The sequence below is a fragment of the Phoenix dactylifera genome, chromosome 12, assembly GCF_009389715.1.
Source record: "Phoenix dactylifera cultivar Barhee BC4 chromosome 12, palm_55x_up_171113_PBpolish2nd_filt_p, whole genome shotgun sequence".
Lineage (NCBI taxonomy): Eukaryota > Viridiplantae > Streptophyta > Magnoliopsida > Arecales > Arecaceae > Phoenix > Phoenix dactylifera.
In genome coordinates, this window is record NC_052403.1 from 6,210,960 (window position 1) to 6,233,492 (window position 22,533).

Genomic DNA, 22,533 nt, shown 5'->3' on the forward strand with positions numbered 1-22,533 from the left:
ATGAAGCAAGCAAATTAAGAATGGCAATGTTAGAGACCATGCAATATGGAGATGTTAGAGATTATGCAATCTTTACAAGACCAGGATACCATGTATGAGTATTCCTTTGGAACTGATCGTGGCATCTCATTTGTGAACAGCTTTGCACCATTTTCTTTCTTTAAAATAATTAGTTCACTATATAAACAAGCAAAGTATTTCTAAACTCCGCACTCAAACTTGTTAATCAGTTGAATTAGGTTTCCCATTAAACTGGCCACTTGATTGTTAAATTCTAGTTATTGATTCTAATGTTAGGTAGGATACAGTCTAATGATTAGGAATTTGAGCAAGGCAGATTCCATAATAAACAAATATCGAAGAAATTTATAGATAGCTTAGATATTATGATGGCGACTCATGCTGTGCAAGGATAGCATCGATTATATTATCGTCAAAGTAAAAACTTGCATTCCACGTAAAGTAGGTAAAACAAAAACGAAGAAAACAACTTTATTTTTAGAAAAAAAAAAGAAAAAAGGTGCTCATAATTCTAACATCCAATTCAACTTTTAACACGACCGCAATATTTTGTGTATGAGTTTACTTCAAAATTTTACTTGAAGTAAGTAGCAACCAACGAGCTTTCAAAACTGTGATCCCATGAACTGCCATGCTACATCACTAAACAGCATATACACACGAAACACTAACTTCTATCATGTGGTGGACATGACTTCAAACTCAGATCGCATGACTTCAAACTCAAATCATGCGGGTGGCTTATGCTAGCATTTACCTAAATCATTTACCGATATATCCTTTCGATCTTTTCAATCATCAAAGAAGAGAATCTTCTCTTTAATTTTTAGTTAGTTTTTCATGATCATGTAGGCTTCTTGTGTTTTACAATTAATTAGAAAAGGTGGCTCCACATCAACAGAGTTTGAAAGGAACTAATTTCTAATATATGATCCATGCTTTGTGAAGTTATTAATGACACAATAACACCCTTCGATGCTTCAATGCAATTGATTTAGTTGATAGCGATCAACACAATGAGATTTAGAAAGAGCAATAAACCTCTCAGTTCGCCTCAATATCACGCATGGATCATGCTATTTGGTCATGAGGACATGCACTCACTGAACATAAGCCTTGTAGAGGATGGTGTTTCAAAAAGATATATCTCAAGCATTTGCCAACCCATTGGATGTAACAAATTATAAGCTTCCCTTGGTGGTGCAAAAGTTTGGTTCTACCCATAGGTGACTCAAAAGGAGCATGCCATAAGGCTTCTATTTAAATTGACGGTCAAGATCGCTTGGATCACTTAATCAGAAAGCATTACATTCTTCACTGGAATCCAATCAGAAGGGTGAAATCACTCTGTGTGGAGATGAAAACGAGATCTCGGACAACGAGATATTGAAGAGAAAAGCACCACCCATCAACCGTGTATCAGATATGGCAAACATTACGGGTGCGTGCATAGAGATTTCTGTGCGGATAATAGATGGCCGTCCGTCTATAAACAGGAGGCTGATTACCTGCGGACGAGATGCTTTAACGTGAGAACATGGACGGCAGATCCATATCCGCATATCATACAATATGCGAGCGTGGAAAGATTCTAGCTGTTCGCACCGCAGCGCTGCGGCCCCACCCCTAACGGCTATAACTTCCTCGCTCTTTTTAACCATCCTCTACCCGCCCAAACCCCCTCCTCTGAAGCCTACAACACCTCCATAGGGAGAGAGTTCTCTTGAGCTCTGCAAGCACCAATTAGGATTAAAAGAATGGGATCATCACATGAATATGTTGATGTGCTGCTCGCCAATTCTTCGGCGCATGAGCTTGAGGGCGTCCAAATTCACAGCATTGGAGACCGATCGGATCCTGAAGCTCCAATTGCATTTGTAGCCAATCTGGCATGCCCAAAACCTCCGAAACCTGAACCACAGCGAAGCTTTGCAAGAACCCTAATGTTGCAGCCCTCGAAGATCGAGGAGGAAGAGATGAACTGGCTCTCATCACAGGTGTCCACCAGGGAGGCGGTGAGAAACCCAGCTGGGAAGGGCTTGCGTAGGATGCAGTCCAGTGCGGAGTTGGGGCTTAAGGGCCTTCGCTTTCTCGATAAGACGACGGGCAGGAAGGAGGACGGCTGGAAGGCTGTGGAGAAGCGGTTCCACCAATTTGCAGTCAATGGTAGGCTACCCAAGGAGAAATTTGGGTGCTGCATTGGTTAGTCTCTCCTTTGCTTCATGCAAGTCTTCCTCTTTCTCAGTAATTTTAATTGAAAGCAAAGGTCATCCACCATGAACATACTTCTGAGATCCTGCACAGCAATAAAAAGAAAATATTTCATACAAACGGTTCTCAATACACTCATAGAACCAACCGCAACATGAAAACTATTTGATGTTAGAGAATTATTTTGTATACACAGTATCCCTTTGCATCAACCTGCATATTGGTCCATAATGTCACTGCAGCTTCTTGTATTGTTATATTATGGCAAAATAGACAGCAACTATAATCATCTAGATCATAACCACTAGAGTAAGAAAATTAGATTTGAGAAGCAGTATGGCAACCATTTTATGACAGTTATGGAAATTTATATTAATGCAATGCACGAATGAAGAGTATTTCTGAGGAGAAAAGGTTCTTAACCGAGTACAGCATAAACATCATTAGCTCAACATCAATGATAACTAAAGCTTGCATGCCTTGGCAAAATCTACCATTGCATATAAATAACCACAGCTAGTCAAAGTCGGGAAACTAGATTGAAAGATCTACTTGAGCTATGTGGTTCTAAAATTCAAGCTGAATTCCTCTTTGAAAGGGATGGGCGATTCCAAGGAGTTTGCTGGGGAGCTTTTTGTCACCTTAGCAAGACGGAGGAACCTGGAACCAGAGAATGGAATTACAAAAGATAAATTAAAGGAGTTCTGGGAAGAGATGACAGATCAAAACTTTGATTCCTCCCTACGGATATTCTTCGACATGTAATCATCTCCTTCCTCTCTCTTTTTCAGCACTTGACAATGCAGTTATTACATGATGCGAGCTGATCTGTTGCATTAGGTGCGACAAGAATGGTGATGGAAAACTTACAGAAGATGAGGTGAAAGAGGTCTGCAGTTGAAATACTTTAAATTACTGTCAATTCCCTGTCCAGAAATGCTTTTATCAGTTAAGATTTGGGGTAAAATATTGATTTAGATCTCTGTCTTCATTCAAAGGTCATCATTTTGAGCGCCTCAGCAAACAAACTTGCAACATTGAAGGGGCACGCTGCAACCTATGCTGCCCTCATAATGGAGGAACTAGATCCTGACCATCTTGGCTATATTGAGGTACTGAGAAACCTGTTATAATTTCCAATAATTTTTGGAAGTTGCCAAATTTGTTCAAACATGAGATCTAGCAGATAAAAGAGAGTGATACTTACCATTATCGATCACTTCACCAGATTTGGCAGCTTGAAACATTGCTGCGAGGGATGGTGAACTCACAGGGAAACGAGAAAATAGTCAAATGTAGTCGTAGCGTTGCAAGAACAATGATACCAAAGTGGTACAGAAACCCAATCAACAGAAGTGTCGGCAAGACAGCAGATTTCATTCATGAGAACTGGAAGAGGATATGGGTTCTTTCGCTATGGCTGGCACTGAACATAGAACTATTTCTATGGAAATTCTTCCAGTACAGGAGGAGATCAGCATATGAAGTGATGGGCTATTGTGTCTGTGTAGCCAAGGGTGCAGCAGAGACCCTGAAACTGAACATGGCACTCATTCTCCTTCCCGTTTGTCGAAACACTCTTACAAGGCTCAGATCAACGGCATTTAGTTCAGTCATCCCGTTTGATGACAACATTAACTTCCACAAGGTAAGGAGGCCCTTCCACCACCAAATCTACTGAAAAGATCTTTAACACAATATTTATTTATCTTTCGATTTGCCATCTTTTGCAGACAATTGCATTGGCCATCACAATTGGGATTGTTATCCATACAATTGCTCATGTAGCATGTGATTTTCCAAGATTAATCACATGCCCAAAGCCAAAATTAATTAATTTATTAGGACCCAGTTTCAGCTATCAGCAACCCCCATATTTAACTCTATTATCCAGCGCTCCAGGGGTCACTGGTGTCCTCATGGTCATCATAATGATATTCTCTTTCACCCTAGCAACACATTCTTTCAGGAGAAGTGTGGTGAAGTTGCCATCACCTCTGCACCATTTGGCTGGATTCAATGCATTTTGGTATGCGCACCATCTTCTGGTGCTTGTGTATGTCCTCCTTCTTGTGCATTCCTACTTCATTTATCTCACTAGGGAATGGTACAAGAAGACGGTAGGGCCATGCCTTCTCTGTGGTACACAAATATCCCCATCATTATCAGCAAACATCAATGATATGAAGCAAAAATCTAATGTTTGTGCAGACATGGATGTACCTATCAATTCCAGTCCTCTTTTATGCCTGTGAAAGACTAATCAGAAAATTTCGTGAGAGAAACTATCGTGTGAGCATTGTTAAGGTAAGGTACACATCATGATATATATAACTTCAAGTAGTAGGAGAATGAACATTCACTGTCAAATCAACAGGCAGCAATATATCCAGGCAATGTGCTTTCAATACATATGAAAAAGCCACCAGGGTTCAAATATAAGAGTGGAATGTACCTGTATGTCAAATGTCCAGATGTCTCACCCTTCGAATGGTATATGTTAACCAGCTCTCAAGATATTATGTCTCAATTATAATTTTCCTGTATTCAGCTTCTAATTTGATTTTAACAGGCACCCCTTCTCCATCACTTCTGCACCAGGAGATGACTACTTGAGTGTTCATATCCAGACCTTGGGAGACTGGACAACAGAGCTTAGGAATTTATTTGGAAAGGTTAGGTCAAGTCAATAAAAGCAACTTGAAATTCTAGGGAATACTAAATTATGAAGGCCAGAATAACTAAAGCAAACTTCTCTGATACAGGTTTGTGAGTCTCAAGTTGTGTCTAAGAAGGCCAACCTAGTTAGACTTGAAACAGCAGTTGCAGCAGATGCTCAAATTCAAGAAACTAGGTGAGCAGAAAATATATTATTGTTTTTACCAACTCACTCTGCGCGAAATTTCAGCAACCCCCCAGCTTCCCATAGTAATAGAACTCTCTTGCAGATTCCCAAAGCTCCTGATAGATGGGCCTTATGGTTCACCAGCTCAAAATTACAAAAAATATGATATTCTTTTGCTCATCGGGCTCGGAATTGGTGCAACTCCATTTATCAGCATACTAAAGGATCTCCTCAACAATCTGAAGTCAAATGAGGTAAGTTATATGCAATACTGTTTTGAGTGTATAAAAGATATCACTAAACAAAAAGAACACCACTAACAAGCTTGACACTGATGTAGGAAATACAGAATATACACAAGGCAGATGTAAACAACATGAAAGGAAATGGTCCGGGAAGAGCTTACTTTTATTGGGTGACAAGGGAACAAGGTTCCTTTGAATGGTTTAAAGGTGTCATGAATGATGTGGCAGAAAATGATGATAATGTACTTCATAGAAAATCTATTGCTTCCTTTACCCTCTACTCTGCAGTTCCATTTTCCTTTGCAGATTAACTGGTTAAAAGTGTTTGGCCATTGCAGAATGTTATAGAAATGCACAACTATTTGACCAGTGTGTATGAAGAAGGTGATGCAAGGTCAGCTCTGATTGCAATGGTTCAGTCAATACAACTTGCCAAGAATGATGTTGATATCATCTCTGGCAATCGGGTAATTATCTTTCAGGTATAATTTTGGTGCAATCAAGCAAAAGAATACATATTCTTATTTCTGACTCATTCATGACAGATTCGGACCCACTTTGCAAGGCCAAACTGGAGGAAAGTGTTCTCAGACTTAGCCAATACCCACAAGTCTTCTCATATAGGTAAGATTTTCTCAAGTAATCTGGGCATTTGAATTATTTATGCACTTCATAATTTATGGACTGTAGGTGTTTTCTACTGTGGATCCCCAACCCTTACAAAACAACTGAGACATCTTTCACAAGAATTCAGCCATACTACCAGAACCCGCTTCCATTTCCACAAGGAGAACTTTTAAAATGGAGCAAAGATATATTGATGAACAACATATACTTGTGCAGAAAAAGGAAAAGAAGAGAGGCAGAAGTATGACATGTTTTGTTAGATATCCTATGTACAGAATTTCTATTTCTAGTTGTTTTTAGTTATCTTTGCATCATACACATACATGGAGAGTAAGTCCAACCAACAAAAACTTCAAATGAGTGAGACATGATTTTCTGTTCAGCTTTTCTTAACACAAGTGTAAAGGATTATTCAGGAAAGTTCTTTTATTCCAAGAGAAGTACTTTGAACCAATGATTCTCTTTTCTTTTGCTTTTCGGCTGTAGCAGTTCTCTCACTTTGTTTCTGAAATTTTCTATGCCTCTTTGAAGTTCTTGTGTAGTTACTTCCTTATTTGGAGTAGCCCGTATTAATTGTCTTCCACCTTCTGATACAGTTGTACTGGTCTTTTGCAACAACCCCAACAAATTCACCATGCTTGCTGCATTCTGATAATTTTCTGACCTAGCTGCATCTTTGCCTGGTTCAGATACAGGCTTGTCAGAGTAGCACACTTACAACGAAGTTTTAGTACTTTCTTTCTGAATCATGCTCTGCCTCCTTTTGCTGCCAAAAAATCTACTTCTAATTGCTTTTCACCCCTTAATTCACTCGTTTGGGATGCTTCATGGAGCTCCAATGTCTTCTCTGTGCTTCCTACACTTTTAGTGTGGATATTTCACACTTGGGCTTTTAGTGTAATGGGAATGTCGAGCAGTAACAACATATCCTCCAGTTCATGCCACTCAAGATCTTCAAGATCACCATCTTGTTTGAGTTCACACAATCTCTCCTTTCGCTTAACTCACACAGTGCTGACGATGAAGAAACTAAACCATGCATACAGGTGACCTAAAAGAATTTTATCAGATGGATTAAATAGGATGCTAGCAAGAACCAAAATGGGGGGAAAAACACAACACTGATAGAAGATGTGAAAATCTATAGGCAATCTAGCAAATCTTTATTTAGCATGGAGTTCAGAAATCCATAATCATGAGAACCATATCCAATGCAAATAGATCAGACATCAGATAACTTATGCTGCATGATATTCTCTTGAAAATGGCACCCAAGGAAAGAGATTGAATAGCCTCGTAGCATATATTACCTTGACTTCAAATGAGCTACTCCTAGAATCCTGGTTGGATAAATTGATATCACACATTCAACTTAGGAATCCCTCAACAAATTATGTGCACTAAACTCCTAGAAAGAACCAGCACCAAGCCCACCCTTGCACAGGTCCATATGCCCTCAGGTATGCTGTCTCGATACCAAGCTCTGTACCGATGCCACTCTATTACTGTGTCAGCATATGCCCGGTACTATATACTGATTCGGCCGTACTATCCAATTCGGTACGGTATGGTATACCTTGAATTGCTCCCTTGGATTGGCATTTGGACATAGTTAAGAGCATCATATAGAGCAACTACCTTACCGTCCTCATCCAATGCTGCCCCCTCTGCTCATTTTCCTACATAAACTTAAAGATGGTGTATATCCCGCTAGTTTCAACGCAAAACCAAACTTATTCAACTTGTTCCAATAAGAGATGACATCGCAAATAACAACAGGATATCAAATAACAAATCAAAGTGGAAAAAAAAGGAACAGATTATTCTTATTTGTCCGAAATTACTAAAAGATAGGGCACGGACCTCACAAATAACAAGAGAATATCAAATCTTTCTGCTCTCCACCCCCACTCCCCCTTTCAGAGATATCATGTTCAAATAATTAACTTCTTAAAACCGTATCCAAAGTTCAAAAAAGCCACAGCATCGTTACCCATTTAAACGATATGCCGACTCCTGCCACCAAAAGCCGTAAAAGTTTAATCTTTTCCTTCCCTTCCACTTCCCTGAAACCTTGCTCCGGGATTTCGAGCTCGAATCGAGCTACGGCCGTGCTCAGCCATGCCTGCTTAACCTGAGTTCGCGGACCACTCGAACAATCAGACTCCCAAGCCCAGCACCTAGGTTTACATCTATCTAGGGTTTGAAAACGGGGTGTTTTGGAATCGGGATCACGGCGCGAGACGAAGATCACCGCCGGGACTCGAAGAGGAGGAGGAAAGAGAGAAAGAAAGATAGGGTTTTGAGTGGAAGACCTAGAGAGAAGAGATCCAAAGAACGAACTCCGTCGATTCTGCGACCTCCATCGCCGTCGTCGCCACCGCCGCCGGCGGGGTGACGGGGTGGGGAGAGGGAGCAACGGTGACCAGGAGGGGTAGGACGAACCTGGAGTCCCGAAAAGAAACAAGGCCGCGGGGAGAAGCGATCGTGGCCGTAGAATTTCGGGTCATCGGATTTGGACCGGATCTTGGTGAATCCAAGCCGTCCGATCAGTCGGGCGCCACGAAACGGCTTCCGATGGTGGGCCGTGGCTTTTAATGGGCCGGGCAAGCTCAAGAGTGCGGGCTCTTAACTGGGTTTTTGACTGCTCGAGATGTGCTCAGCCCAAGACTTTGATCATTTTTCAGCCCCCCTCCTCCAACCGAGTCCCAAAATAATCCATCTTTCTCCAAAAAGACATGAAGCATCTAAATTTTGGTGATTGAGACTGAACAATCCCCATTATTCAACTATTATTCATCTATTTAATGATAATTATAGTCTTTATCTTTTAATTGTTGAGAAACAAACTTTCTAATGGAAAAGAAACAGAAAAAAGAATTGTCCATTGAACTACTTTGTCTTACAGGATTTTCTGCCAGATTAATCAAATTTTCAAAATGGAGCAGCCAACCTTCAGCAATGTAATAATCATATATTAAATATTTTTTATTTTTCAAATTGTAATTTTAACATGAATTCACAAATAATATACAAATTTTTGATGAATTTTTGTAATTAAGATATGGTGATTATAATTTTTGATTATGTTTTTCCTTCTATATGTGCATTTGTGCATAAACTTTGATTGATGGTAGTAAATATTTTAATATGCATACAAATTCTAATTGTAATTTATATATGTCATGTATGTAATGTTACATGCCTAGTGCCGTACAATCTTTGCCTTGTTTAGCTTAAAGATCTGGGAATTCGAAAGGATATTCAAGAAGGGTATTTTGCCTGGTATCCTTAATACCATTCAACAGTCTAAGCAAAAAGAGTGAGCTATTCTCATATGATAGTGGGGCTAAATAGAAATAAAGAGCTAGAAAGGGCTTGCATTTGATTATTCCTTCATCCTTCTCATATGTAGTTACAATAGAATGATTGCATGATCACTGTATAAATAAAATATAGAGACAATATCTTCCATCATTTATGCAGTGATCATAGAATGGTTTCTTGTCCACTATATGGAAATTAAAAAAAAAAATTATAATTACTGGGGGGATTTGTTGTCAAATTATATCTTCCATGTTCACATAGTAACCATACAATAGTTATGTAGTTTTTATATGGAAACACGAAATCTAAACCTTGATATAATCAATAAATGACAAAAGGCATGCTATTAGATTTTATTCACATTGTTTTGTTTAGGGAACAGAAAATGGTTCTATGATTATATATAGAAATAATACTATAAATAAAACACCAAGAGGATTATGCCACCAAAATTTCAAATCAAATGTTTCATTTCGCAACCTCAGAATGATTCTCCGATTGTTTCATAGAGACACAATATTTATGGTTTATTATAATCAATAGAGTATCAAGGGCCTGTATTTATTGAAATTCTTATTATTCCATTGAATTAAATCTACGAGAGGACAACTTAATGGTTATGGCGGAAAAGTTTATGGAGTATCCATGCATTTTAAGGTTATGGTGCACTATGTTTATGGGGGAGGATTTGAATTTATTACCTTTAGCAAATCTGAATTACCATAATGATGAAGCAATTGATTTCATCTTATATTAATATGAAAAGGGTCAAAAATATATTTTAGGTTTAACATTTTTCAATATTTATAGGAGAAACTTGATGACCTGTCTATATGAGTCTATGTGGACCGCGCTCTGACAAAAAATCTCTATTGACCAACTTTTTAACACCTGGACCACCATGCATATTTCTTTTTAATTCCCGGTCCTCCTAAAAGCCTATGCACTGGTAGGCGACGGATAGGGGAGGGACTGGAAATTAAAAAGTCGGTCCGTGGCCCCTTATTGCTGCACGTGGTTCTACAGAGGGACCGCATGTTAAAAAGGTCTATTTATAATCACCTCATGGCCTTCAGTGAAATTCCAACAGTTTCTAAACCAAAACCCTGTTGAAAGCTATAGATGTAATTTACTTATATTTTTAATTGTCGAAAGATAACCTTTTGCAGGGATATATTATATTTTAGTGACCTTGGTCTAACTGCATGACTCTGGGCAAAATTTATTTTTTTGAATACATAGTGGCTAAATGTTATATCTGCAAATTAACAATAGTTTCTATGATATTTGAAATTATAGTCACATTAGAAGTTCTTTAGAGGGTAGTTCATATGGACAGAATGTCTCTAATTAGATTCAAAGATTATAATTGCTTCTACAACATAAATTTTATTCATGCTTTTATATAGAATAAAGAAAGGAAACAAAAAAAAAAGTGCATGATAGATTAATCCCAATTATGCCAACTATAATGGAGTACATGCATTAATGCACACGTCAGATATGACAAAGGAGCCATGCAATTAATAGCCAGAGGTGCAGGATTAAACTAGATTCAAATGTTTGAATTACAAGGCATAGCCTAAGAAACTAATAGATACCATATATATATATATATATATATATATATATATATATATATATAAGATTCTGCATGAATGGATCCAGGGTGTTGTTTCGAACTCAGATCTAATGTTCGAATGATTAACGCTTTGGTCCCATCAACCAATATATATGCTCATGTCTCCAGTAGCAGGAAAAAAAAAGAGGAAAAAAGAAGGATGTGTTTAGCATCAGGTTCATATATATATTTAACATCTCTCTCTCTCTCTGTCATACCAAGATTTTATCAGTCTCTTGTCTCTACTATTGTAACACTTTCCATAACTTTAAGCTTAAACCTGAGCTATCTATACATTCATTATTCTTCTTGTTTTCTTTTTCCCCCTAGTCAACTATACGTACCTTCTTAGCTGAAAGTACATTCTTCAAAGGTGTTAAGTTAGAGGACAGCGCCTTAAAAGCGTATTAAAGGTGCATTTGTTAAATGATGGATTATACCATCTGTCTTAATAATAATGAGATTACATCGACCGAGGCTTTTCCTTAAGAGTACGAAATTATTGATTGGACCAGATCCACCAACTCAGTGATGGACCGGTCCAACCACAAAAACATGTGCAGACATATTTGTACCACACTTTTTTCCTTCTAATAAATTATACTCTATATTGTATGCTCCCGCATGGCTATGCACCATGCTAATCAGCTTGTCTCTTTCTTGTGGGCTAATCACCGAGATAAGCACATAATAAATGGAGTCCATATAAAGAAGACGAGATGATTAGCGTAGTGCATATATAATCCCATAGTGCATGCGATGTAGGGCATAATTTCTCCTTTCCTTGTGTTTCTTTTTTATCCGTGTTATCCCTTTGCGGTCGGATTGATCCATCACTGAGCGGGTGGACCTGGTCCAACTAATAATCTCTTCACAAGAATAGGATATGCAGCATATTAGTACAGAAATAGGCATGGCTCTACCTTTTTGGACCATTAAAACAGTTATCAAAGGTTCATTTTGATGGTGGTTCTACTAGAAATGATCTCTAACAAAATATTATCGGCTGCAAAAAAGTTAAAAAGTCTCAACAACAACCTTTTTTTAAAGTAAAACCTATTTTTTTTCGAGAGAAAAAAAATTTAATGCCCAGCTAATGACAAATATAGGAACAACCTTCATTGATATGAAGATTCTGGAAACAAGATACCTTAAAACAAAAATCACTGTGAATTATAAACAATTCAGTCACACTTGGAGGAGGGCATTGATTATTGAATCTTGAGATGGGTACATGGTCGACTCCGGTTTCCTACACAGCCAACTTTGGATTTCAATCGAGCATAAATCCACATATGCAATAAAGTTGGTGAAGAGTGTAGAACTGCCTGTGCCATTTAATCATCTCAATCAAAAAAAAAAAAAAAAAACGATCTCAACCTACTTAAATTGAAAGAACAATGCCCAGAAAATAAAGTTTTATAATAAAAAATCTGCGAGCATTTCCAGAACGGCTTGAGGTGATTTGAGCTGCTGAGGCACGCAACCACACTTCACTCATTTTTTTTTTTTTTTTTTTTTTGTTGCCTCCCTTCGTTTTTTGGTGAAAACCACGCTCCTCTTTGCTGAACAGTGCTGTAATAACATAGCAAGGCGACAGGAAAGAGCTCAGTAGAAGCAGTCGCGTAGGAAATGCTTTGTTGTTTCTTAAATTCCAGAGCCACGGCCACAGAGAAGGGAAGGCATTTGTGCTTAGCTGTAGGTATAGAGCTTCTTTGTTCGCTTAAGAATGGAAGGTGTAGAGCCACGGCCACAGGAAAGATCTAAAAGCTGTTATAGAATGGGGAGGGTGGAGCAGTATGTTGCCTTCCTTGTGCACTTGTACGTAGATCTTCTCCTGTAACTCATTAGCTTCATGTCCCCCGGCCACTCCCGTCTCCAGCTTCCAGAGAGATGGAACAAGGCTCTTCTTTTCGAGGAAAATAAATACCGAAGTAGAGAGGATCAGGTGATTCTGAGGAGGTAGGTCAGGGTGGAATTCCGTGGGACCCAGCCCCTTAGTTTTGGTCAACATAAAACAGTGAATGCATGATCATCATAACCTTCGGCAGAGTGGGCCATCCATGGGTCAACCTAAACAGTGGGCAGCCTTTGGACGTTCTCCCAACCTTCCCCCTCCTTACATTCACAATCCCAAGTTATATATATATATATATTCTGCTATTAGTCCAGAACTTTGAACTGTGGACGGGTGCTTCGATGCATCTGCACTTTTTCATTGTAACCATAATCTACACATTCCAGCACTCCGATATCATGTGACAGCAGACTCTCTATCTCCATCTTCTGGTTGGAGTTTCTTTTCTTATTTTTTTTCTTCTCCTGACAATCGATTTTTTTTATCACATTATATTGTTCTACACAAGTATCATTTACTAGTTTAAAGGCTGTGCAGAAATGAATGTTTTGCAGGATTTATTTAAAAAAGACTAAGCACCAACAAGCCATTTACTTGTGGCCAAACTAGAATTTTAAACGTATCATATTATCGCATACAGCAAGGCAAAACTAGGATCAGTGTCATAAAGGAGGCAATCTAAAAATAAATAAATAAATTAAGAAAGCTAGGATGAGAGGAATTATTATATTTATGTTTGGATAATGAATGATCCAACAGAAGGCGAAAAATTAATTTATAGATTAAAATTTTTTATTGTTTGGTTGGTGTTATGAGAGTAGGTAGGATAGATTTAGATATATATATATATATATATATATATATATATATATATAGCTTCTTATGCCATTGGTCAATCATCTTTAATCATCACATACCGCAGCAACCAAAAGAGTCTAAAAGAGCTAAAATAAAAAAAAAAGCCAAAAAAATAAATAAAGGTTAGATCCACAAAGGATGATCTTGAGATCATAATCATCTATATTGCTTTTTGCAAACATTAAACATGCCTAACACTAACATATATATCGATGACATGGGAGCTACAATATTCTAAACTTTCGATTGCCTGCTTGTCATTCGATAAAAATCCAGCATATAATCTGTGTTGCATGGATTAATGTCATGGTGTGATTCAAAGTTGGCTGCATGGGATCATCATCCATTGTGAAACAACATGGTGGCTTGAAAAGGCAAACGGTCAACTATCATTCCCCGATATGAAGCATCTTTTCGATCGTATCGTTAGTTATTGCAGTTGCAAACAAAGAACGTTCTCGAGGTTTGTATCAAAAAAAAGGAACGTTCTCGCGGTAGAAGGGGAAGCGGAGAAAGGGGAATGAGATGATTTAAAACATGATGTGGAAAGGTCACATCACCTACTGCGACTCTCGCCGTACCGCCTGCTATAAGCGCTGCTACCAACATTAGCTTTTTGGCCTGACATCTTCTATTTCCATACACATATATTTGCATGAACCTGTACTTTAAATATAAAAAAAAATTGCACCAGCAGAACATGGTTGGTGAAACGCTGCATGCGTGCATGATACGTTGAAGCACCAACTTCAGAAATCCCCATTAGGATGAACAAGCGAAGTTGGTGTAGGATAAAGATGAAACATGTTTCTCCAAACCCTCTATGCTAGTAATTGTTGAAGCAACAATAAGAACGAAGGGAAAAAAATGGGGATCATGTCTTGGCATTTAGAGGAGAGTATTTAACAAGTTAGGGAGAAAACAAAAGAAAAATGATGATAGATAATGTAACAAAATCATAAAGTGGCGGATTGAAGGAGGGGAGAGAGGATTGATCATCTCCTCTCATCGTTTGACTTCTTTTTAAATTAATTTGGAAGCATGTCTTGATGGTAGAAGCATAGGTGGATTTATGATTTTTCTCTAGGAGGGCCAACAATTTTTAACATAACAATAGTAACGTTCATTAGCAAATCGGCATCGTGTCATTAGTAGGTCAAGAAGTATATATGGATGCAAGCATGACAATAATATTCAATACAATGTTAAAGTCCCTTACGAATTGACAATTATAGAAGAAGATAAAGTGAATATGCATCCAAAGAGAAAGGATGAAGTAAACTGTTTCGCATCGCCCTTAAAAATATTTATCTTCTCTTTTTTTATTGTCTCCTCTATGGAGTATTCACGAATTTTTCTTAGTCTCTTCTATGGAGTATTCATGAATCTTTCTTAGTTAATTATGCTTTAAACATATAGGCCTATACATGTCTATGTATATAATCTCTCTCTCTCTCTCTCTGTGTGACAGATAGAAATGAAGATCTTTATTGGTCAAGGAAGAGTATTTCTTGCATTTTTTGACAAAATATTATTAGCAATGAAATTTGCTGAATCTTCTATCCATGTTTGAAAATCTTTGACAAGTATTGTGTGCTATGCCTATTTATGCTCTAGTTCGCTACCTGATTTTCTAAGATGACAAATCCATTTTGCAATTGAATTCTTTAAAGCTTCTGCATCTTCAAGAATGAAGCATACAAGTGAGGAGTCTTGGTGTTGGATACTTGTGAAATCACAACACTAATTGGGACTCCTTGTGAAATCACAAACTCTTTTCTATGAGCTCAAATATTGTTCCATCATATAAATAAAATATATATAGTTCTATATATATTAAAGGTATTAACCTTGTAATCTAGTTATGATTTATATTCTTCTACCTAGCAAATAAAGGTTCTATGTTCGAGTCTTAAATAGGGCATCTTCAAGTATTTGAGCATGAATAATTATAGTCTGGTGGATTTATTTCCCTTTCTCTTAAAAATTAATTTAAATATTATAAATGCATCGTTTTAAACATGTAAATAGATTCGAGATGATGACAAAAATATGCTTATCTTGTTTCGAAGGAAGTTGCAATATATGGTTTTTTGGTCAAGAAGATATTATAATTCTCTGATATAATATACATACATACGGATATATATTTATATACACACAGAGAGAGATGAACTAAAATCTGGTTGGTCGATCAGATTCTATTCCACTTTTATAGATAAAAACATACAAATGTATATGTACAACTTGGTTTCAATCATGATTATGCCCTTTGATTATTTATAGCTTTCTCATCATGGTCACCAAAGAGCAGCGAGTCATCCAAATTTTACTTCTAATTCAATTTATACTGTGGAATGGTCAACAACCAATCACAATATTGGCTCATTGTTGATGCAAGTACATCCTTATCCTCATAGATGTGAAAATAGTGTCGAAGAACCATTGACCAAAAGTCCAACTTGATGCAGCCGAAGTTGCAGAGCCTGTAATAATACATGCTTGGCTTACCTAAAGCACCAACATTTCTGAAGCAAGTACCTCGCCAAACACGACAAGCGACCAAATAGGTTCAGTTCTGGCCATAACTCTCTCAATCTCTTACTCTCTCTCTCTCAAACGCAGACAGTGAACAAAACAAGTAAACAGCTCTCTCTCTCTCTCTCTCTCTCTCTCTCTCTCTCTCTCTCTCTCTCTCACTCTCAAACACAGACAGTGAAGTAGTGAACAAAACAAGTAAACAACTATCTCTCTCTCTCTCAGTCTCTGTGAAACACAAACGGTGAACAAAGCAAGTAAACAACTATATTTCTTTATGAGTAAACAAAACAAATATTTGAAAACCAACTACAGGCATATCTCCTGAGCCAAAAGGCAACGGTAGACTTTGCAAGCATTCTTCTTCTAGCTTCCCTAGATGCCCACGCCATATTTATTGAGCGACGTTGTTATTTTATAAGTTCTGCTTTTAATTCCCTGTACGCACGGTCTGCTATGCTCCACGCTCCATCAAATCACGTGCATGGAGACGGGGAGTACTTTCTCGTGAGTTCAATCCTTTGCCTTCCAAAACTCCAACCCCTGCCCATTTCCGCAAAAAGAAAAAGGAATGCATCCGGCACCAGAATGAAGGGAACCATCGTAAAGGCCTCTCACAAGACCAAGCGACAAGACAACAGTTCGGTCTCGCAGATATATAGAAGCCATTTTTTGGCTTGGGCGGCCAAGTGGCGAAACACTTCTTCTTTTTTTTCTTTTTTCTTTTTTTTTTTTTACCACCAAAGACCAGATGCAAACATGTTACCATGCAACTCTTGGCTAGGAAAATAAGATAGTAACGCTGAAAGATATGATAAGACAAACGAGTCCTTTTCACCAAACCTTGGATTGTCGTGAGATGCGAGCAGACTCGTGTTCTTAACTAGTTTCCTATATCTTGGGAGTTACCAACCCTATAACCATGTCTTGTATGCTATATATACGGTACTTCCAGTACCTTATGGTGCTAGCTTGAGAGAGATTAAGTACAAGATGCTATCATACGGAAGGACCTAGGTATATATAATTTGTGTGTGTGTGTGTGTGGAGAGAGAGAGAGAGAGAGAAAGAGAGAGAGAGGCTACATGAATTGCTGTTATTTTATCCTCATTGTAGGACATTTCAATTTCTCACAATGGTTTTGTTGGTATCATCATCTTTCTTTCTTGCATTTATGGTGGCAAGATCGATTTGCCGCACCAAGGACCTCTTTTGTTAAGAGCTCGTTCTGCAAAGTACGAAATTCCTATCCAGTTGGTTGGTGCATTTGATTTCAAATGGAGTAGGCCATGCGGATATCAAGTGTTGTTATTTTATAATCCATTTGTTTTGTACAGGTTATATCCCAATTGAGATGGGGAACAAGTTGTATCTTCTACGCAAAAGAAGGATTCCAGTTCCTTCACACTGTTGGATCATCCACTAGTCATTTTGATATCTGTGATGACCTGTGCGGACGTATGTTTAGTCCCACATCAATTATTTGCTGGATAAATTTTGGATACTTCTACAAGATCAAAAAATCCAAATAATAACTTTCGGATAGTCTTTTTGGGTGAAGTCTTGGGTTATGAAAAATTGTATCATAGCAGATTCGACCTATAGCCTATATAAATTAGGAGACTCTGCAGCATGTCGTATTAAGACCGACCACAGGCCGATCGTAGTGCTTGTGGTTAGATTTTAATGGATTTGGACCCTTAGCTTGACGAGGACATCAGAGCTTAAGCAGAGAGAGTATGTGAGGACCCGTGTGGATGTGTGTTTAATTCTACATCGGTTATTCGCTAGATAGATTTTGGGTACTTATATAGAATCAAAAAAGAAACTAAAATAATAACTTTCGACTAGTCTTTTTGGGTGAGATCTGGGTTGTGACAATATCCGTGCAGATGGATTAATGATAGACTCTGTAGTTCTTTGAGATTTGTGTGATGGATGATCCAATAGTAGATTCATATGAATGAAGGGGAATCCTTCTTTCGCACGAAAGATACAACCCATATCCATTGATTTGTACTTAATAACCCATAGACCAGTTCATCATTCGAGTCATCTAGCTCCTTTTGTTATAACATCTTATGGTAGCAGTCTTCTTTAAACTCCTAAGAAAGGTGTGGTATTCTCTAGTGGCATAACCATGAACCGTGGCCTTCATTCAATAACGAAAATGCCGTGCCTTTGTTGGTCATAATTTTTATCTTCTCATAAACCAGAAAACTTTTATTTTTTGCTTGACATCTTTCTGTTTTTCAAACAACAAACAAATATAATATGTTCTAAATGGAAATGAATTGCATTGTTTGAAGGAATTCGAGGGGCAGCATGCTTGTAGTCATAAGTTAATAAATTGATCGATAATAAATGAAGTTCCTTAATTTTTTTAGAAAGAACACACTTCCGTAGTAGCTGAGTTAAAGAATCATTTAGATATATAGTACTTAACCATGTTGAAAAGTTGCACCCACAATAAAACGTTCGTGGTGGGTCATTCCACCTAAACACCAAGAAAAATAGGATGGTTCTAATAATTTATTAAGAGAAGGGAAGGTGTTAGCAGTGGTGGCAATGTCCTCCAACCAAATGGGTGCCACTTGTTCCATTAGGCAACCCAAATGGGTGCATCAAGAAGCTTCTTGCAAGATTTAGTGAGGTAAGTGTTCAAATTGGTAATCACGCTCAAACACATTGAACTTTTGGATTGGTAGAAGTTTTCTGCCCATGTACGTAGCTAGGTTCAAGTGATGACTAATGGCACTAGCGACCTAATGCGGGCCTAACAGTCCATTACTTCCTAAGGTGGTGGGAATATCACTCAGGAGAAAGTTTTATACTAGAGTTAAATGATGCCGGTCATCATCACCTTATAATTTATTATCCAATCAGATTGTAGACAAAAAGGCGTGTGACAAGCTTCGTGTCATTCCTTCTCTCTAGTGGCACTTACCCCTCTCTCTCTCTCTCTCTCCCCCTCCATCCCTCCTTTTTTAAACCCACCGCGCCTTAACGCTCGAGGACCAATGAGGAGGAAAATGAGGAGGAGAGACAGAAGAGAAAAAGGAAAGTAAAGAGGTGAACCAACGCATTGAAACCCTCAATGAATGCCTTTCTGAGACCACCATCAGCGTGACAGCACTTTCCCCGCCCCATCTTTTTTCCCTTCTTCCCCACTTTGGACTTACTCCAATCCCTTTTGTCCCTGTCTCTTCTACCTCTCTCTCTCATAGTCCCAGACCTTGCCTGCGCCCCTACCGCTCTATATATAACTCCAAAACTGAAAGAAAGAAAGACAAGAGGAGGACAGGAAGTGAGAGATAACTAGAGAGAGAGACAAAGATGCCGCAGACTCCTTCAACTAGGTGGTGTCCAACCCCAGAGCAGCTGATGATACTGGAGGAGATGTATAGAAGTGGGGTTAGAACTCCAAATGCTGCCCAGATACAGCAGATAACGGCACATCTCTCCTACTATGGGAAGATTGAGGGCAAGAATGTGTTCTACTGGTTCCAGAACCACAAGGCGAGGGAACGACAGAAGCTCCGCCGAAGGCTCAGTCGGCACCAACAGCTGCTCCACTACCAGCTTCACCAGTCAGAGGATGCTCCTCCTCCTCCCTCCCCTATACTCCAACGCCACATGCCTCCTCACTTGCTCCATCAGGTCTTCTTCTTCTTCTTCTTCTCGCCTCTTTTTTTATTGTGCATTGTTATAGTGTTCGGTTAGTGTTTTGGTCTGCCAGATTTCAAATGACTAAGCAAAACAAACATGGTTTCATTTTTTTGGAGGGTTTTGCCTGGTCTACTGATTCCATCTCTTCTTCTTGAATATTATATTTTGCAGCAACTATTTTGCTGTTGCTCTGACACTCCTAAGAGCAATAACCCTGACCCTTGCTTGCTTTCATCTTCTTCTCCTTCTTGGGGATGTGTGTGTGTGTGTGTGAACTTGGTTTCTATGTTGTCTGCCAACTTGTGATTATTGTTGTGCTGTTCATGGTTCATGTCGAGCAATGTCTGATCTCATTCCTAGACCTTTTCTTTTGCCTAGTAAACTATGTTTGGGTGCTTTATAGTTTCTTCATAACTGATAGTGTCCTTTTGGATTTCAATTAATATTCAGAAAGGACCTCAAGAATTTAGCACAAAGAAGGATATTATATGCTTGTTCAAGTGTCATATATGTATGCTTCTATAATTAGTTCAAACATCACCATTCTTCTTCAATAATTGTATAAATAAGCTTGCCTTCAGGAGGCAACAACCCAAGGCATGGATTTGGTTGGCAAGTTGGAGACTGTTGGAACTGAAGAAGAAGAAGAAGAGCCGATGACAAGTGCTATGGGGTTTGAGCAAGAATGGATGACAACGATGGATGCGAGTTCACGTGTTCCTCCATGCTGCAGGCCTCTGAAAACTCTGGATCTTTTCCCTGTCAAAAGCACCGGTCTAAAAGATGAATGCAGCTCCTCCAAGTCCTCCTCATGCTCCACGTCCACCAACTAAATGCAACCAGCTGCATGCCTCTAACTATTTCTCTAGGTCCATCGGTCTACATGTCTGCCTTTAGCACCTCTATCATGTAACATTTCTTAGTCCTTATCACCTTCTACTACTACTGCTGCTGCTAAGACTGTTGTAAACTAACTGTAGAAGAAGACATTCCGGCGGTAATTCGTATATCTATCTTCATGGCCTGCTCTTTTTCGCCAGATTGGAGACTCTTGGACTTCGAAAGGGTTTTCCCTTCTCTTGTTCTCATGTTTTCTTGACAATATTCTCTTTCTCTTGCTTCTGAAAGCGTTTATTTCAGACCAATCAATCTGACGCAATATAATCTCTCTCTCTCTCTCTCTCTCTCTCTCTCTCTCTATAAACCAAAAGGACGAGCATGAACGAGTTTATGCTATGTGGAGACCAGAGAGGCTTTTGAGATCTACGACGTTAGGTGTCCATAATCCTTCTTTTCTTTCTTTTTTTTGGGGGTGGAAACTAGGTGCCCATCATCCTTGCAATATTAATTGGAATCTCTGCAAACTGAAAAGCTATTCAAAAGGAAGGGGGCCAAAAGACTCGATTGCACTGAAAATTGATAATATAGTAGGCTTAGTGGACTTCTAAAGCCACTCATCGCCTTACAAATAAAGTGGAACACCAATTCAACTCTATGTTAGGAACCACATAAATTTTGAAGTACTTTCTGTAGGTATGAAACTGTAGAGCACTTAAAAGCGCATGTGACACTAACACAGCTCAGATTCTACCTCTCATTGTTTATTTTACTGATACAAAAGGAGCAGGTGGTGAAACCAAACTATATTTATTTATTACACATTAAACCCTCCAATTCATTCTGGATTTGAAGCAGTGTGAAATAACTAAGATGATCTGCAGATCCATGGGCCATTGATTTCGATGGCTATTGCGTTTTAATGCTATAATTATAAGCAATAACCTAATTCACTGGTATTTCATCAGTTTGGCATGAGTGATTTTTAATGCGGCTTCGTTCCAAAACCCTTCTCTTTTGTTGAGAAGTTAACACCTCGCTTCCTCTAGTCATCTCTCCTAGCATACCTTCTCTCTCTTGTAAAAATTATTTATGCGGAGATACAATTATATCAAGTGAGCTTGCTTTTTAAGCTTCATCCATTTGATGTGACTGGTGCAATGCTGAAGAGTTGGCTTTATGTAGTCAAAGATACCCCAGGCAAGCAACTCAATGTCCAGTTTTTGAATAATTTTGAGGACAACATCAGTCCATCTCTCATAAAGAGATAGAATAGATCTCATTAATGGCATTTTTTCTGATAAGTACATTAATGGCATTTTAATTGCACAGATTTAGATGGCCACTGTGCCATTCTTACATTAGTTAAATGCTTGATCATGTAACTATTAGTAATATCTGTTTGGGGGATAATGGACAGTGGTCCAAGTCAATCTCTCCTACTTTTGTTCTTTATATATTTTATTCTAGGTTCCAGGGTTTGTGACATTGCCACCATATTTTCGCGCAAAGATCTGCTAAGGATCTGCTATTAAACCTTGAAGCAGTGAGCTTGAATAAGTTAGCTTAGCAAAGGACTTGTGATTAGCAACATTAAGCTTAATATGCACAAAAAAATGCAGTAAATGATGAATAGAGAGATTTTTAGACACCTCTCTGTTGAACGCGTGCATTAATTTGTCTCTCTAAAAGCTTGCTTCTGTGATTCACAGAAGTTTTCTTGCTCATTCGGAGACAGCACCTATAGGAACCACTCTGCTGCTCCGTCCTATAAATAGTTCCCTGTAAAATAATCTTCATTCATTCATAAAATTCGAGTGGCTCTTTCTTAGCCTCCTTTATCATCAAAAAAAAAAAAAAAAACCTTTGATAGCTA

The 22,533-nt window shown here is 38.4% G+C and overlaps 3 protein-coding genes across 3 annotated transcripts; all 3 read left to right on the top strand.

Annotated features, from left to right (window-relative positions):
- Positions 1 to 1,051: 1,051 nt before the first annotated feature.
- LOC113461245 (putative respiratory burst oxidase homolog protein H) lies at positions 1,052 to 2,317 on the top strand. Its single transcript, XM_026801032.2, has one exon. It carries the CDS (start codon positions 1,779 to 1,781, stop codon positions 2,226 to 2,228), a length of 450 nt encoding a protein of 149 aa, XP_026656833.2. The 5' UTR covers positions 1,052 to 1,778; the 3' UTR covers positions 2,229 to 2,317.
- A 515-nt stretch (positions 2,318 to 2,832) lies between these two features.
- LOC103696341 (putative respiratory burst oxidase homolog protein H) lies at positions 2,833 to 4,512 on the top strand. Its single transcript, XM_039132672.1, has 5 exons — positions 2,833 to 2,993; positions 3,073 to 3,121; positions 3,231 to 3,344; positions 3,419 to 3,880; positions 3,966 to 4,512. The coding sequence occupies exons 1-5, from the start codon at positions 2,833 to 2,835 to the stop codon at positions 4,485 to 4,487; spliced, it is 1,308 nt and encodes a 435-aa protein (XP_038988600.1). The 3' UTR covers positions 4,488 to 4,512.
- Positions 4,513 to 19,487: 14,975 nt separating this feature from the next.
- Positions 19,488 to 20,653, top strand: LOC103696349 (WUSCHEL-related homeobox 3B-like). Its single transcript, XM_039132675.1, has 2 exons — positions 19,488 to 19,827; positions 20,391 to 20,653. Exons 1-2 carry the CDS (start codon positions 19,488 to 19,490, stop codon positions 20,651 to 20,653), a joined length of 603 nt encoding a protein of 200 aa, XP_038988603.1.
- Positions 20,654 to 22,533: the final 1,880 nt, after the last annotated feature.

What these genes read in the sequence shown, in the direction of transcription:
- LOC103696341 (XM_039132672.1), top strand. Translation starts at nt 2,833, where the DNA reads ATGGGCGATTCCAAGGAGTTTGCTGGGGAGCTTTTTGTCACCTTAGCA. An exon ending in ACCATCTTGGCTATATTGAG is followed by an intron (nt 3,345 to 3,418) that starts GTACTGAGAAAC and finishes GAGATCTAGCAG; the next exon opens with ATAAAAGAGAGTGATACTTA. An exon ending in ACAACATTAACTTCCACAAG is followed by an intron (nt 3,881 to 3,965) that starts GTAAGGAGGCCC and finishes CATCTTTTGCAG; the next exon opens with ACAATTGCATTGGCCATCAC.
- LOC113461245 (XM_026801032.2), top strand. Translation starts at nt 1,779, where the DNA reads ATGGGATCATCACATGAATATGTTGATGTGCTGCTCGCCAATTCTTCG.
- LOC103696349 (XM_039132675.1), top strand. Translation starts at nt 19,488, where the DNA reads ATGCCGCAGACTCCTTCAACTAGGTGGTGTCCAACCCCAGAGCAGCTG. An exon ending in TCAGGTCTTCTTCTTCTTCT is followed by an intron (nt 19,828 to 20,390) that starts TCTTCTCGCCTC and finishes TGTATAAATAAG; the next exon opens with CTTGCCTTCAGGAGGCAACA.